Genomic DNA, 18,759 nt, shown 5'->3' with positions numbered 1-18,759 from the left:
CCAAGATGTAGAGAAACTTGAGCAACATTCCTTTAAAAGCCACAGCATAAACTGTTGAAGTGGTAGAAGCTTGACTAGCGTGTTGGAGGTCGTGGGTTCGAATCCATGTGTTGGCAATTTTTTTCTTAACAGTACCTTTTTGTTCACACTTTTTTAAAACTGAACTTCTAGTATCTTGGCATGCACGAGTGGAAGCACGCGTGAACTCGTGATAAAGTAGCTGGATGATGAGTGCTTGATTATCAGCACCGATTGTCACAGTGTCGATTTGTGTTTGGTGAGTAAGTAGCATGACGGACGGACAGACGGCTTTTCAACTTAGATATACACACATTATGCTCACATGATGTGTACAGTCTGTTTATGTCCATCTGTACCCTCAATAACTATATCATTATGCGCCTCACACCACCTGTCCTACATTTCAGTAGCACCATGGCATTTTGAAACTCTGTGAGTGCAGAGTTGGGGTCACTGTTCTAAAAATGTAGCTCATTACGTAACTAGGAATCAGCTAATTGACTTTTTTCTTCCTAGTTTTCTTTCCACCAATTAGTTTATTTTGCCAGAAGTTTTGTATTTTGTTTACTGACAACATATCTCTCTCAAAGTCTGTAGAGGACAAATAATAAAGTCCAGCCAATTAACCATGCTGATAGCTGAGTCTGTGGCTGACTACCCTTTTATTCAAACTCAATGAACAAAAGGAAAGGAACTGACCAAATATGCCTGCAACAGAAGCAGCAACTAGCTAGGGAAAAAGATGACATTTTGAAAGTCACGTCTGTGCTAAAAGATTCTATATTCTATAATATTAATGTTAAACCCACCATCAGTAATGCCGTTAGACTGGTCGTGACTCGTGAATTTCATGTTGAACTGTTGAACTGATTATACAGGTAGTGCCTTTACCAGTACCAAACATACATACAAACTAAACAACCACACACACTTCTTGGAAAACAATTTCAGAAAACCAGGCACATACCCACATCCAGTCTTTGGCTAGCTGTGGGTGCACACAGGGTTTAAATACCTTTAGATCTTCTGCAGGTGTTGCAATTGGTTTATAGTATGTTCACGTTGAGCTGAATCCTCAAAAACATTTAATAACTCATGGATGCAATTACACATGATCTTGAAATTTGGCTCATTAACTCTTGGTAGTACTGCTTGACCTGCTAAAATATTTCAAAACCTTTTTATTCAAATGTTTGACATAATATTTATGGCCAATCAAAATTTTCACAATACATTTCCTATGGGGAAGCCATATAAGTACAGTGTCCATTACAGTCTTTTCCCGAACTTGTAATGGAGCCAAAACGTATGTGTCTGTTGTTGACACCTTTGCTGTTACCAATAATCATCTGGTTGGCTGAAATGTTAACTCTGTTGAGAAAAAATCCACTGTTAATTTTTAGCTGTTTTTCAGGATTCAGCTCAACGTGAACATACTATAGTACATAATTATTAGTCTACACATTACTTTGAATACCTTTCCAGTCACCACACTAACGTGTGCTCATTAGGTTATCAATGGTGGTGCTAAATTTGAACTCATTTGAGGTGTAAGCCCTTCTCCCTCTGTGTTACAAGATTAAAATTTAATTATTAAATATTCTTGTAGCAGGTGTGATTAGCTGCTAAAAGTTTGATGCATGAAAATGGGTCACAATAGTGAATTCAGCGATTGGCCTTAAAATTTACGATTAAAAATACCCCTGTAATGGGCTGATAGTGTTGCTCCCTAACTTTTTTTTACTCTCATTGAGTCTACCAAGCTGTGAATCCCTGCAGCACCAGATCTAGATTGTAAGGCTGTCAAAGGTACATAGAAGAGATACGAATAGCTTGCAGTGCCAAGGAAGAACAGTACAATAACATTGATACTACTACTTCTATTATATACTCAATTTCATTCATGAACTAGCATGTACACACATCAGTTAACTGTTAGTATGCATGTATAAAATGTTAGACAGACAGTTAGTAATCAAAATCAATTGACTGTAAAAATCAAAAGCAAACTGTTCTGAGATGTGTTGCAAATATTTACTGGAGAGATGCCTAACAATAATAATAAATACTGCTGATTATACATTATTATACAGTACATTAGATTATGTACAGTTCAAATTAGTGCACTTATACAGTACAATGTATGTACTATTATGATCATTGCATCAATCACAAGCTGTCGTTTTCTTCACTACTACTGACAACTGTATTATTAGTGACAACAGTGTGATATGTTGCACGAAGCTTACTTACTACTTTGTTAGATGTGAAAAACAAAAGGAACAACAATATCTGTTCCATAAATGTCCCTGTCGCAGAAACTGCAAAATTGATGTCTCCTGCAACCTCAAGTAAAGAAAGAATAACAATCAAACCAGTGTTGATACCAATAGTGCAGTTTAATGCTATCGATATTTTCACATCTCTAGTTGGTATTGTACAGCATTGTCTTGTTGTTAAATAATAGAGGACAAATCCAGCAATCATCAAACCAATCTCTACAACATTAAACATGGTTAACAGTATAGCTAATAATGCGACAGTTGTAGTCCCTTGATTAGAAGGATCAAAAATAACAGTACATTGTCCATGAGTTGTCTTGTAGCCAATTCTACTACCAAGAGTGTCTACTAGGATGACACTGCCACTACATACAATTGATAATGAAACAATTAAAATAGCATATTTATAGAGAACAGACATTCTATTTTCTGAATTTTCTGAAGTTTTGTAGCTCTGATACATGAGGTAAGCAAAGTGTATAAGTGTACTCATCTTTGAAGAATCATATACAAAATAGAAAACAATTCCCATGTAAAACGTCACTGCACACACATCACCGTTACCCTGATTAATCTGTACGATCAATACTGTATGACTCAGTATAATAGCGACACACAGCGATACAATCAATACACCCGATACTGTCTGAAGTTCTTTGATAAACAGATGTAATGTGACATTAGCAGCTGCCACAAGCATGGCAGCAATGATCACAATATTCAATATGATTTGTACGGCATCTGAGTATGAGTCAACTGAACTACTTGATGTACAGTTGGTACCATTAGCAGGAGCCACAAACAGGTTAATATTGTTACTAGCAATTATCCAACCTTCAGTATTATTGATAATATTCACATCAGAGTGGTTTATCCTGATAGTGAACTCATTCACAAAACAATACTGAGAGGAAGTTAGTAGCACACCAACACTGTTGTTGGACACCATGTCACCATTACCATCCATACAATAAATTAATTCAGGAAATACAATTAGCAGAACAGACAATATTGCCATGATCATATCTGGAAAATAACAAATAAATAAATAAATACATAGCTAGATGGAGTACTTTACTAGCTACTATGATCTTTGTGCACAAGTAGCCACTCACCACTGCAGCACATTGTATCTATAACATTTGATTGTTAGTGTACTAGCTAATAACTAAATTGCTGCTACATAAAATTAATGCTGAAAACTGATCAGTAATTCTGTAGCGGCCATTTTTTTGGCTAAGTACAGCCAGTGTGGATGTGTGACAAACAAGTACAGGAAGTAATTTTCACACATCCATAACTCTACGGTTTCCAAAACAATTATCCAAGTTTGTACTCTCAGAATGGGGCACCTTCTATTTGAATTTTGAGCTGAATCTGCTCAGCCATCACTGAGATATGTGCCTTTCAAGTTTGCCTTATTTTCTTTGTAATTTTCTTCATCTTCTTTTTGAATCACTTAGAAAATTCTCTTTAACTCATGCATGCTTCAGTTTGGAAGTGTTATACACAGTTCAATTTTTCATACAGATCAATGAGTTATGCACTATTTTTAAAAAAATTGTAAAAGCGATTTTTCTGTCACGGATGCAGGGTGCATCACTTCAGTGAACAGGTTGAATATCAGTTTGTAGATAGATTAACCATCGTGGGAGTGCCTTTTGGTGGTTTGAAACGAATTGAGATAAATACCATCGAGTTATAACAAAAACATCAACCATAAAAACATCAACCATGTGTATCGGATGCACAATCTAGTTGCTAGTTAATAGCAATATTATTATTGTCACACCTACCAGACATTGGCAGACAGACGACTGAACGGGATGAGCAGAAAATTAAAGTGTAAGTAGATTAATCAACTTGAAGAGATTAATTGGGTGAGTTATAGTATGAAAAACAACTAGTGCACAATCAAAAATACTCTCACTCTATTAAAGCAGTCAGCTAGTATGCATTCTATTAAAGTGCTCAGTTATGGTACAAGTCACAATGTAAAGAGTTCAACTACATAACAAGTAACACAGTAAAGAGTTCAGCTATGTAACAGGTCTCCCTGCAGAGAGTTATGCAACAAGCCTATTTCTGTAATGCTTCACCCCTTTTCACAGCTTTGCATTAGTTTTTTGCACATGCAAGTACTGAAGTCTTTTGGGCCAGCATGTGTCTATATATTTTTTATTTTTCCACAGGCAAACAGCATTTTTACTCATTAGAAATTAATTTTATAACTTCATATTGTTGAATTGCATATGACTGTTCTATATGGGTATCTCAAAATGCTTGCTTGCTACATACATGTATGGTTGGTTTACTCATTGATATTTCAACAGATTTCCATTACATTACTGAAGGCTTGTACTTTGACAGTTTACTTACATATGCAATGACTAGTTTGCATAAGCAGTTTAGCTGGCAGATGTGAGAAAAAATTATACTAATGCTAATTTCTCTATTAGAATATCTTGATCATGTGATTGCTACATATGTTTGACATGTAGTCTATTTTGTTTGATTACGGTTTGTTAATATTTTGTACTACTCTAATCATTTTTTTTCTGAGCACTCCCAATACAATGCACATAGAATGATCTAGAATTTCCATTGACAGATCTTAATTATACAAGCATAAGAAAAAATTAGGAATTTTAAATTAGAGTAGGAACAGTGCACAGTATACTACTGCTATAAAAAGTACTGAAACAAGCTGGATCGGAGTAGTGCGTAATGTCCAAATACTGTAAAACAATAAGAAGTGAATATCCCTACTGTGCTACACTCAATACACAATAGGGATATTCACTTCTTATTGTTTACAGTATTTGGACATTACGTACTACTTCGGTCCAGCTTGTTTCAGTACTTTTTATTGCACTGTCCCAACTCTAATTTAAAATTCCTAATTTTTTCTTATACTTGTTTGTGAAGTTTTTTTGCAAGCTCATGACCACTAAATAGCCTGCTTTTCAGAAAAGCAGTCACAATATTTTAAAAGAGTTAATCACAGCACTATTATACTAGATTATGACTCATACAATAACTACTGATCAGTGGGCGTGGCTCTACATAAGCTTGCAGGCAATAATGTACGTGGATTCGTGCATACCTACAGACTGATGAATGGGCGTGGCTACCATATGTCTACAGACAGTAATTTTCATAAGTGGGCGTGGCTCACAAAACAAGCAGGGCTACACATTTAATTTAGCATGTAGGGTCATACCTGAATAATCTGTAAAGCGGGACCTGGATGACCTGACTCAGTTTAACATTCTTACTAAATAAACTATATTTATTGACTTACACATTGCTATATAGTTCACCGTGAGTTGCTCTCACTGATCGATATCAACAGCGAGTCACGTACGCATGTGTTCAAATAGTTTTGTGCAACCGGCGATCACATGTATTCGAATAGTTTGATGCAATATACACTGGTAGATGGAAGCCATGCTGTAGTCTATTAACACTCAGTGGTAGAACCTTGACTGATGGCCATGATAAAAGGTAAGACAATAGCGCAAGCATTGTATGTTTATCAATATACCAAAGGTTTTTCTTAAGCGAACTAGAAATGTTTCTGCGAAAGAATTAGGGGTGTAGCTGTAGCCAGTTTTCCGCTACGCTTGACTGAAGGCATCAGGCAGGCATCAGGAAGGAAGGAAGGAAGGCAGGCAGGCAGGCGGGTGGGCGGGCAGGCAGGCAGGCAGTAGAAAATTCTGTTGAACAATTAAAAACAAAAATCTGTAGCAACTTGACGGAAATGTTTCAGGTCGATCTGAAGACACTTTTGGGCTTGGTTTTACCCAACAAATACTGTCATGTCGTTGTGAGGAAAAATTAATCGTGGCAGGTTTTTGGGTTATAATATTATTATATCACAGACAGACATGGGGCCAAGTACATTTGAAAGTACTTAAGTAAAGTACAAGTACTTTTGAATTTTCCAAGTATAAGTACAAGTACTCTGGCGACAATCAAGAGAGTACTTAAGTAAAGTACAAGTACATGCTGGAAGTACTCAAGTAAAGTACAAGTACATTTTGCTGTAGCAAAATATATACTTATTCAGTGTATTGTAGTATGTAAGTGTACCTAGTGGGGTTGGTACTTTCAGGTTTTTGTCAACTATTCACTCTCTTAAACATTTAAAATGCACTAACTTTAGCAGCAGTATTGTTTTTATTTGCCAGAATTCTATGACATCATTAATCGTGGCTACATGATGCATAGTAAGGTTAGGGAAGGCACTAGAAGAATTGTACAATGCACCCTCATGCAATTTCGTTAAGTACCCACTGTGTACAAACTACGTACAATGTTTGCAGTACTTACAAGTACATAAGTACTCAAGTACATAGCAAAGTACTTGAGTATAAGTACAAGTACACTGGGGAAATTAAGGAAGTATTTAAGTAAAGTACAAGTACTTTCAAATCTGTACTTAAGTGTACTTAAGTATAAGTACTCATGTACTTGGCCCCATGTCTGATCACAGATCGCCCCACACCTTTGATGTCCCTACTATACAGTATTATCATACTGTATGATAACTTTACCACACTGGTGTAATAAACTAGAAGTTTAAGGTAGAAATTAAATGAGGTGAGCAACTGACAGCAGTGGCTGAGTGACAAAGAGTTTGGACATAATAGGTACGGAGGTCCCTCATTTGAACTTGATTTGATGTTTTATTTTTAAAACCAAACTAGTTTCACATGTCTGGTTATTGCCTTATATCTCCATAGGGATCATCCATAACTTTCAGCATATTCACAAAGTGTACTGAGAGTACTCTTTTTACTGTTCCCTATCTCCTATTCAAAAGCTTACTGTTAAAAATGTTGATACTTTGTACAGAACGTTGGTTATCTGCAGTCTTGTGTACACTACTTTTGCTACTATGTATACATAGCTAATCTTCAAAGCAACGTATGTTCAGGTAGATTTCGTACAGGGGAAGTTACCCACTCCTTCTAACGTACTCTCTGTACTCTTGAGAGAATAATGGATGATCCCTTAGCTAATACTCTCAGTAATTTCAGGTTTGCATTAGGATGGTTAGCCTATCAGCAGACTGAGTTTACACTTATTTTTGTAAGCCATTTACCCTGCAAGCATGACAAAATATCATACTTTGAAAATTGCTTCTAACTTTGAACTACCTCTACCAATCTGTAGATATACTGGAGGATAGATGTGTTGTATTTTCTTTATACCCTTCAGATTTGAAGAGAATCCAATAAAGTTTGTGTATGTTAATTTTTGTAAGCAATGTTATGAAGCCATCCAACAATTATGACGTATGATAAACACATAGAACAATGCCATGACCTAAACACAAGTGGGCGAAATTACCCTGAAAGCCATTCTTAGCAAATGCAGTTAGCGACAGAACAGAGCACATGACGTTATCAACACTACAAAACGACTCCTGTCCACGTTGTAAAGCCAGGTGGAACACGATAAGTTAATTCACTTCCAGTTGCCTTCATGGTATCGTTCTCAGCACCACACCATGGCTTCTATAAATGCACTCTCACCCACTAAACACGATAGCAAGCCTCCCCATAACAAAGTCACAGACTTACTCGTGGGCATTAAGCCAGGCCTCAACCGAGAAAGAAGCAGTTGGCCACTTACTGTCGCTCTCGGCAGCTCAAATCAATTAAAGCTACGCCGTACTAAGCTAGCTAGCTTCATCACACTGGTGAAGGCGAGTATGAATAATGCCTCGAATAGTTAATCACTACGGTCTCGAACTTACGCGGATAGGCACTTACCTCCTGCTACTTGGCGTTACCCCCACTCTTCGCAGCCACTACTTTAGTACAATAAACCAGTTAAAACACCGCCATTGCTTGTGCAATATGGAAAAAATAGCACTCGGGCATGGTCTCGAACCTAATACAGCACTTGGCTTCGCCTCATGCTGTATTAGTCTCTCGCCCATGCCCTCGTGCTATTTTTTCCATATTGCACTCACGGCGGTGCTTTAACTAGTATATACATCAACTAGTACCTGACACATGTATAACACAACCACCTAAGTTTATCACAGCTGCACAACCAACAGTTCCACCATGCATCATGTGCGCAATTCATGTGATGCAATACTAGATTCATCAGTATTGTGACCCTCAAAAGTAGTTAGAGCCACACCAGTGTGCAAATAGCAACTGGAGAGCTCCAGGGCTGTAAGATTTGGTGTTAATTTTAGTTGCAAAAAGTTCTGCCACTGAAAGTGGGGTTCGTCTAAACTCTCCGAACCCCCAGGCAACACCCTTGAATTTTGATAGGCTCCAATGTATTTTGACATCACTTTTGATTAGTTGTTAATCCGGTATACTTTGGTGTAGCAATTAGTGGTATAAATTTTTAGAAGCTTCTGGGACACCCTTGTTGTAAAGTGCTGGGATCACTAATGAAATTCAACAATATTGATGACCTGTTGTTAATTATGATATCATTTGTACACGAGTTGTGTTTAACAGTTAAAATACGTGAAATGAGTGATCTTTTGTGAGGTAGGAACTTAATGGTGAAGTATTTAAATGATTTCTGGCCTTGTAGCTACACTGTACTGTATAAAAAAGCAATACAGAACTCAACAGGTCATCATGCAGTAGCAGTGAAATGCTTTTTCATGGCACTTCCAGATTGTCAATATCTAAAAGTGTAGAAAATTAAGGACTACACTGTAAGTAAATACTTACAGAAAAGTTACAATGTGCTAAGTGATAGCTAGATGGGTTTCACATATCAACTTACTCTTTTAGAAGGGATTCTGCAGTTACTGTGTTCCCTTAACATGCTTCTAAAGTATGAGTCAACACAGCAAGGATTCCAATTCAGACTAGAAGGTTTCACATTCTTAACTATATTACACTGTATACGTGTAGCTGTTGACGATTTATCAATATTATTTCTTTGTTTCCCTACAGTAATTCATTATGTTTAAGGAAACGTGTACAAAATGTTTTATGTTGACCAGAACACACAACAATGTGTCATGTAGCCATAAAAGCTAGTTTGTCAATGTCTAGGCATACTGTGATCTGTATACACTGTATATATACAGGAACCAAGAAAATGCAATTTTCACACAATTGTATCTAAATAATGGCTAAACAGTGCCTATTTTATCTATCAAATATTTCCTTGGAATGAGACATCTTTCCTTCCAATTTTGAGCTACGTACGTAGATCGGTTTGAGATATATACCTTCAATGTTTATCTTATTTTCGTTGTATTTTTCTTCGTCTTCCAACAATTTTTTAGCAGTGGTTTGGTGAAAGGAATGCGATAATGTGTCTAGTATTGGTCAACTTGTTTACTGTTTCAACAGTGCTGTATTGGGATAAAAGGGAAAATACAGCACACTTGGGCAAATACAGCACAATTGAAATAAATACAGCACAGTTGAAATAAATACAGCACAGTTGAAATAAATACAGCACCCTGCCAGCTTTGAAGTGTGCAGCCAGGTGTACAATATGGAAATAAAAGTACACTTTTCACTTTGATCTTTTCACCCAAAGTACAACCCAAAGTACAATAAATTTACATGATGAATGTTTTTGTTCAGGGGGGGGGGGGGGGGGGGGTCATGATGCAGGTCATGATGCATGCATGATGTACGTATGCGTAATGACTATTGTGCAAGTACTAAAAATAATCTGAATAGCTGAGCTGAATAGTCTCTGTACAAAAAGTAGAGGAAGGGGCACGTTGTGGTGTGATACATATTTCAATTACACTCAGTTTGCTGTTTACAATGGTGTAAGTCATGGTTATAAAAACGCTGCCATTATGGAGTAATTAGAATTACAAAGATGATGATGTGTGGTGGTCACAACTTTCACGTCAACAGTAGCAGTGTGTGATCATCAGTGATCGTACTACAATCATTGTTATGTGATTTATCAGATAGTATGACTATGTTTAAAAAATAAATTTGTTAGTGCTCCGTGGTACACGTGGTCTCTTGTCCTACCCCCCCACAGTTTTTGTCTATTTGTCACATGTTGCAGGAATGTGATGCCTCAAATAGTTATATTGGAGTACAAACCAAGTATGAAGTTACTGGCCATCAACAGGAGGACTGGCTGAGAATAACATATACCTGGAAGAAAGTATTACCAACTAATGGAGGGCTCCCGTGTGCTAGGAAGTTGAAGTTGGCTGTCAGTGTGTTGTCTGGAAGTGAAGATTGGCTAGTTAGTATTGGCTAGTTAGTATTGGCTACAATAGGTTTATAGTTTCTATAAGCCTCATAAACAGCAGTGTATAGGCTTTAGCTATAGTTAGATGCACAAACAGCACCTTTTTTTTTTTTTTTTTTGCACATTTTGTGTACAGTCAAACCCCTCTAATCCGACACTCAATGGGAGCCATAAATTTTGCTGGATTAAGGAGGTTGTTGGATTATCAAGTAACCTCTGTAATCCATCATTGTACAATATCTAGAGTTATGTCGGATTATGCAGTAAATTACAGGTAAAACGGATCACACAATGTTTTAACTAGAATTTGCAAGTATTACAGCTTTTTTCTATTACTGTCAACCAATTAAATACTTTGGTTGCTTTAAAATTATTTTCTGTGATTGTTTTTAATGTTACTATTAATCTCTGTCGGATTACAAAAGTTGAAAACAATGTATTTCCAAGTCTAGGGAATCAAATTTTGTGTCGGATTACAGAGTACAGAGGTGTCAGATTACAGAGGTTGTTTTCTATACAAAACTGTTGGTAAATGACATTTTGGTCGAATTAGAGAGGATTCTGGATTACGCAGGTGTCGGATTAGAGAGGTTTCTATTGTCTGCCTTCTGCTCTTCACCATTCCTATCATCTTCAATTTAATGGTCATCTTTTTTTTCATGCACGAAAACCATACCAAGGCGTACATCAACATTTTCCTTAGATGATCATAGTTTAATGACACAAAACTATTTTAAGCACTTATATGTGTAGTTGTTGCACTTATAAAACAATAGCATAGGGCCATACCCTTGAATGATCAGAACATGCTGCCACGGTCTAGGTGACCAGCTAATCACTCGTACTCTTGCGAGACAATGTTGCAATTGAGCAGTACTGTACTCAGTCAGTCACACATGTATATCATAGCTATACTATAACCCCTTTGCTAGCTAAAAAAAATTAATATCATAGTAGGTAGATTTAGGTATACACAACCATAGTAACACAACTACATGCACAGCTTAAGTGTAGTTGTGTTAACACTAGAGCTATAGCCACTTGGTTAGATTGAACATCGTAGCACATTTCTCGTAAGCCGGGTGAGGCACCATGGTAAGTGTAATTGTCAATATGAAGGTATGTGCTCTTTAGAGTTTAGTGCATGCACGAAGTCAAATTATAATACTGCATTTTTGCAAAGCCAGTCACACGTAAAGTTTAATTATCTATAATTGTTGAGAACCAGCTATTACTAGCTAGATCCTCCCCTAGTCTAGCTGGCAGTAGCTAGATAGTGTGGCTACAGACTATAGCTACTATGATATAGTGAGTATTGTCATGCACACACCACATGGCAGATATAGACTATAGCTAGCTACACTTGGAGTTTATAAATCTATGCATGCACTAAACGAATATGATCCGGTTGATGATGCCGGGTGTCTCGCGTCAGTCACATGACCCGGCACTGCATTCCGGCTATTTTTCTTTTCCACTGATTAAGCCACAGCTACTGGCTACGAGGTCTCCGGCGGAGGACCTCAGTAATTAAATGGAAAAAAAATCAAGGCAAACTGAGGGGATCCAGCCACATATAGTCTGATACGAGAGACAGCTATACATTTAGTAGTTACTGCATGGCAATTTGTTTTGTAGCCTCGAGGTTTTGTACATAGCTTGTGGTTTCTCGTCTCTATACTGAAAACTGAGAGCGAGAATTTCAGTGCTGTTCCATGCGTTGTCACGAGCCTTACAAATGCTAAGCCAGGGGTTAAGGGTCTCTAAAGGAACGGCCCGAGTGGCCAGTCCTCGCTTTAGGCTCGCTACTCACCGCCGAAGGGATACCCTTCAAGAAGAGTTACAGTATGCTATGCCGACCGTCACCGACGACAGTTCAGTGTGGCTTACTTTGGGTGTCACTCAATCGTCGCAGCTCATCCATCATGGTCCCTTTCTAGTAGTACAGCGACTTCAAACCTCTCAAATTTTTCACCATCAATATAAACTCTACACGTAGCAATTAACAGCCTATCCATATCCGGAGTCACGCACGCGCTTTTTAAAACTTTATCCGTAAAATTCCGTGCAGCCGGCCCGATTACGAAGATATCATAATTTATCTACATTTTATATTTTATTTTTTTTAATGTTTTTCAACACACAGAAATTACAACAGTATATGTAACACTTTGACACCTCAGATCAAAGGAATTCTTCTAGTTATGCTACAAATGTGATGTGGCACACTTTGCAGTGCGACATCTAGGCACACTTAGCAGTGCAACATCTAGATGTCGCACTGCAAAGTGTGCTGACAACTCATTACTGCATTCCACAAACTGTACAGCTTTAATGCTTCTTACTATTGAATACTGTAGTAAAATGTATCATTAAGTACGGTAGTACTTTCATTAAGTACGGTAGTACTTAATGGTAGGGATCATCAAGGTTCATCATTTCCCGCCAAAAAAAATCGCATGAAAAGCAGACTTTCTAAGCTATAACGGCGATTTGTCATCATTGTGCTATGAAAACAAAACACACCTATGCTTTCAAAACAGCTCGAAACGCATCCAATGGATTTCTACGAATTAAAAAATATATATTATCCGACCGAATTTTATACTGACTGACTGAGTGCCTGACTGACTGACGCGTTCAGTCAAGCGTATCGGAAAACTGGGTACTGCTACAGCCCTAATTCTTTCACAGAACGCTCAAAATTTCTGCAAGAAGAAACCTTTGACATAGCGCTAAAGATACAGTGTGTGCGCTATTGTCTTACCTTTTATCCTTCTTTACTGCGGCCATCAGCCTTGGTAATCACCAGCATGGTAGGGCTTCACCACCCGGCTTACGATAGCGCGGGGCCCAAACACTAGCCGTCCAGAAAGGTTGTCGCACTAAATTATTCGAATACACGTGTTGTTTAGAAGTAGACTTTGAGAAAGAGCGAGTTGTTCAATGTCGAACTATATACACGTGTAAGGGGACATGGAGGCAGAGGAGGGGGACATGGAGGTAGAGGAGGGGGGCATGAAGGAAGAAGAGGAGGGCGTAGAGGAAGGGGGCGTGGAAACAAAGAAAGCGATGATGGAGGCAGCCAATCTGGGACAGAAGTTAAAGTTACACCACCAGTGACTCAGGAGCATGACACAGGACAGAACATAGCAACACAAGGTTGCAATATTTTTGTTTATAATTATAAATAGTTGTGTATCAAGAGTAATTTGGATGAGGGACAGTGTCTATCTGCACTACAGGCACAGCTCTAAGTATCATCTCTGGCTTCCCTAAATAATTAGCTTAACCTCATCATCAACACCGATCATCGCCTATCAACAAATCAGGGTAGATGTGTGGTGATGTGTTAATGCTTTGATGAATCTTAAGCTATAACTGGTAGCTATTATAACAATGCATGGTACTTCTATGCATAATTTACTTCAGCAAAATTAGTACCATGATAAAATTAATTTGCAATTGCATCCTTATGAACTTAGCATTTGTAATAGATTTTGTTGTAGAAATGAGCAGTGCACAGATGGTAGATGAGAATCACATATTAAGATTTCTCAAATTACAAGAAAAAAATAAATAAATTACATTTCAATAAAGCAGTCAACAATTTCTGGTAATGAAAATATAACACAACTATTTCTGCTGAGAAAGATTTCATTCTACATCATGCCTCGCTGTATGGTCTGTATAAAAGTCCATTGTACTATGTTACTAGCATTTACATTGAGAACTTGCATGTAATCCTGGAGATTCTGCTAATATGCTGCAGGTGAATAAAAAGTACACAAACAAGTGTAACAAAAAATTTGGAATTTTCAATATGAGTATAATATAGGGATCAAAGTAATAAAAAGTACTGAAACAAGTGAGATTTACCACCTGATGCCTTACTACTACACACATATCTTACTAGAACTGCAGAGGGTCTTGAAATGCTGAAACAAGTGACATTATCTACCACCTGAAGTCTTGCTAGTACACACAATCCCTACTTCAGTTCCTGAGAAGTTATAGACAATGGCACAATCCCTACTTCAGTGGCATTTTCTATAACTTCTCAGGAACTGAAGTAGGGATTGTGTGTACTAGCAAGACTTCAGGTGGTAGATAATGTCACTTGTTTCAGCATTTCAAGACCCTCTGCAGTTCTAGTAAGATATGTGTGTAGTAGTAAGGCATCAGGTGGTAAATCTCACTTGTTTCAGTACTTTTTATTACTTTGATCCCTACTCATATTGAAAATTCCAAATTTTTTGTTACACTTGTATGAAACCTATGTGACCAACATCCACTTTACATTGTGGGCTTCAGTGATCTCCTGTGGCCTACAATTGAGCCTCCTGTGGCTCTCAATTGAGACCAACCGAATCCCACAATCAAAACTGTCTCGTGGTGATAAGGTTTCTTATACATTTTGAAAACCTTACATAGTAAGTAATAGTGTTATAGTAAGAGCTAATATGAAGCTTTGATATAGTAACAATAATGATATATTCAACCGCCACAGAGGATCCTGGACAAATGCCAGACCACATTAAAGGCACCCACAACCACATCAAAGGCATTTAACTTAAAAGTGAATTTAGCAGCTTAAAACTACTGTAAAAGTAACTTGAAAGGGTTAGAACTACTTTAAAAAGCTACTTTGAAGTGTAACATATTAGTTGCAACACTGTAAGTCGTGCATTACCTGATATGTACGCACTCGCCCTCGGGCGCTGCGGGCATCGTGCGTACATATCAGGCAATGCACTCCCCACAGCGTTACAACCATTACGTAACATGTACGGGATTATTATATAGGTTAATTGCACTATTTACAGTGTGTTGAAGGCCCGGACCTTATCAAAAAGCTTTGACGATCACCTTAGGCTGCAAAGTGATGTTGACCGATTGTTGCAGTGGTCTCACACATGGTTGCTTCGGTTCAATATAGCTAAATGTAAGCTGATGCGGATTGGTAACTCTGCTCCATTCACCTACTCCATGCTGGACAGTTCCACCAACTTACCCGGCTTTGAACTTACCCGGCTTTGAAATCACAGAAGTGCATGCAAGAAGAAAAAGATCTTGGTATTTGGTGCACTGAAGACTTGAAACCATCTCTACAGTGTCGTAAGGCTGCAGCAAAAGCTATGCAAGTTCTTGGTTTGCTAAGAAGGTCCTTCAAACTTTTTTCTGTTGACTTGTTGACTTTTTTGTACAAAATGTATGTCATACCTCACTTGGAGTATTGCATCCAGGTCTGGAGCCCTTACTTGGCAAAAGATATTGATCTCCTAGAGAAAGTACAGAGACGTGCCACCAAGTTATTACCAAGTTTATTTGATTTACCATACGAAACTTGTCTATAGAGACTTGGTTTATATATATTCACTGTACTGTAGACGTCAAAGGGTAGATCTAATTGAGACCTACAAGATATTGAATGGTTACTATGACATCAACCCTACCTCATTTTTCACTTTCAGTAATACGGATACCACCAGAGGTCACCACCGTAAACTCTTTAAATTTCGATCTCGGCTGCTAGTGAGGAATAATTTTTTCACCAACAGAGTAGTTAATTTGTGGAATTCTCTTCCAGCAGAGTGTTATTTCTGCACCAACCATAGCATTATTTAAGAAGAATCTTGATGATTTATGGAGAACAACAAGATACGGGCACTCTCAAAGGCTAGCTTGACAGTCCTGTGCTGCCAAGCAATTTTTGTCCTTTAATAATAATTACACAACCAAGTACTAAGAATAATAAGAAATGCAGTTGAAAATTATGTCATAAATAAATAAATAATAATTAATAAATAAATAATAAATAATGAGAAAAGTACAAGGCCTAGCACTACGCACTAACCTGTAACATGATCGCAGATAGATGTCCTTTTCAACTTATAATCAGTAGACGTATCCATGCCGTCGATAAGAAAAATGATTTTCCATATAACGCCTTTCATATAAAACATGGTTAGCACGTGCAAGTAATGGCACCCGCTACTTAGAATATAAAGAAGCAACTATTGACCTCACCTTTCGTACTTTTCAAAAGTGCTTCTGGAGTTTGGATCTTCTAAGTCTCTGGTTCGACAGATTGTGCTTCGACGATTAAACAAGGTAACTATGCTTAACATTTACGCTTTATATTCTGTATACATCACATTTCAAAAAGCGGGTTTTAACTCTAGCATAACTCAACTTTAACTCTAGTTTTATAGGGCTGATTTTTTACTTGAAACCCGAATGTATTTGTATCAGCGGTTTGTTAAGCTTTCCCAGACAAAGTGGATGGGGATTACTTAATAAAACTGTATCAGCCACACGCAGTGGGTTAGTCTCGCTTAGCCAGACCGCTTCTTTTGTGTGGGGGCGGGGAAAAGATAATGTAGCTTTGGGGGGAGGGAAAGTTTGCCTACTTCAGAATCTTCTCAAGCTTTAGTACTCATTTATGTTGTCTTGCTAGGGTAAGCTATAGCCAAGTGTTGAAACCCTCACTTTCACCCTCCACTTTTTTCTGCAAGCAAGCCTGCACACACTGTGTTGGCCATGCACTGTTTGTATATGCCGCATTAGTAGGTTGTCCCGTTGGTGATTGTACTTGGTTGTGTTTGCCCCGGGCCTAGTAGTAATAATAATAATAATAATGCCATACACCAGTATCCTGTACTGGTGGCCAAGTTAATTAAGTATTATAGTATATAGAAATAATTAGCTAATCTATGAATTAATCAAAATTTGGTACATTGGGTGATTAGTTGCATCTACTACATGGGCATTAAAAATCTAAAACCCTTTGTAGCTGATAATTTTTGTAATTTTGATAGATCTCTGTGGATGTACTATAAATCATAGCTTCGTATCTGTGACAGGGCTAGGTTGCTAAATATGATATTTCTGTATTTAAATAGCTCAGCTAGCATGGCAATGCAATACACAGTTATAGCAGAGCAGTGTTTATTCTAGGCAGTGGCGGAGGAAGTAGTTGATATGTGGGGGGGCTGACCAGGGGCGGAACTGAACTGAGGCACTACATTGTCTCTGGTTTGGTAAGGTGAGACCAAAAAAAAAAAGGTCACAACCAGCTGACAATAGCTGCCCACCTCACCAGCTACGCATTTATAGCTGATAAACTATATAAAGCAGAGATGAACTGAAAGCCATAATGATGTTTAAAATAATTAACCACCTTGTTGACATCCCAGTAAATCCGTTTCTGACACCCATATCCACTGTACATAGTACCAGAGGTCATAATATGAGATTTATGCAACCAATGACACGGATTGATTCTTATATGTACTCCTTTTTCCCTTCGGCAATCAAATCTGGAATGATCTATCCCAAAATGTGATTGACTCCAATGATATTGATCAGTTCAAACAAAAACTAGCAATTATTTAATTTGTATACTTATATGCATGTTGTGACCTGTGCACTATACTCTAATAGAGGTCTGCACAGTATTACCAATAATAATAAAAAAAAAAAATCCTTACATAGCTCTAATACTGTGACTGCTTTATTAGAATATCTCAATCTTTATCACTGTTTTCAGCCCCAGGATAATTTCGGCGTGATATTCTGAGGGGGACTTCAGCCCCCCCCCCACTTTCCGCCACCTATGATTCTAGGATTTCTCCTTTGGAGGGGAAAAGGGAATTTGGGGGGTGACCAGGTGAAAGTCTACTATATGGTTGTCCAAGTTCACAACTATGTAAAACACTTGAAATAGTTGCCAAACACTGATTAGTCATTTTAAGGCTGAGTCATGAGTTTTGATTTTTGTGATTGGGTGAAACCAGATTATATGATCAGGCTTTCTCATGCAGATTAAATCTGGGGGTATTTGTGGCGGCTGTGCATACCATTTTGAAAGTAGAAAATTTTACAAATTACACACATTGATATTGAATTTAAGGACAATTTTAAGAGTTAAGCATGCTTGTTAGAAAAAACTCGATAGACTTGGGCTCTCAGATATTGAATAACTTTCATTATATGCATGAAATTTTGTTAGTTGTATATGTATGAACCCTATGATATAGCAGATTTTTTTTAAAATTAATTGATCTGATACTGAATCTGAGAGAATTTTAAGGTTGCATTTGCAATTTTTAACCTGGGAAAATTTTACATATTAACTACTTTGAGATTGAATCTGAGAGCATTTTTGGTGTGCCTATGCATTTTGAAAACAAAAAAAAGTATAGCGAACCTAAGTAGCCACTCACAA

General features: G+C 37.6%; 1 protein-coding gene across 1 annotated transcript; it reads right to left on the bottom strand.

Moving 5' to 3' along the window:
* Positions 1-1,917: 1,917 nt before the first annotated feature.
* Positions 1,918-12,545, bottom strand: LOC136254234 (uncharacterized). The gene is made up of 2 exons (XM_066046898.1): positions 12,420-12,545; positions 1,918-3,329 (listed from the first exon to the last, which is right to left on the bottom strand). The coding sequence occupies exons 1-2, from the start codon at positions 12,454-12,456 to the stop codon at positions 2,191-2,193; spliced, it is 1,176 nt and encodes a 391-aa protein (XP_065902970.1). The 5' UTR covers positions 12,457-12,545; the 3' UTR covers positions 1,918-2,190.
* Between the last annotated feature and the right edge of the window lie 6,214 nt (positions 12,546-18,759).

This window comes from Dysidea avara, chromosome 4 (genome assembly GCF_963678975.1).
Source record: "Dysidea avara chromosome 4, odDysAvar1.4, whole genome shotgun sequence".
Taxonomy (NCBI): Eukaryota; Metazoa; Porifera; class Demospongiae; order Dictyoceratida; family Dysideidae; genus Dysidea; species Dysidea avara.
The sequence above is the reverse complement of the archived record's forward strand: the minus strand, read 5'-3'. Positions and strand labels throughout refer to the sequence as shown.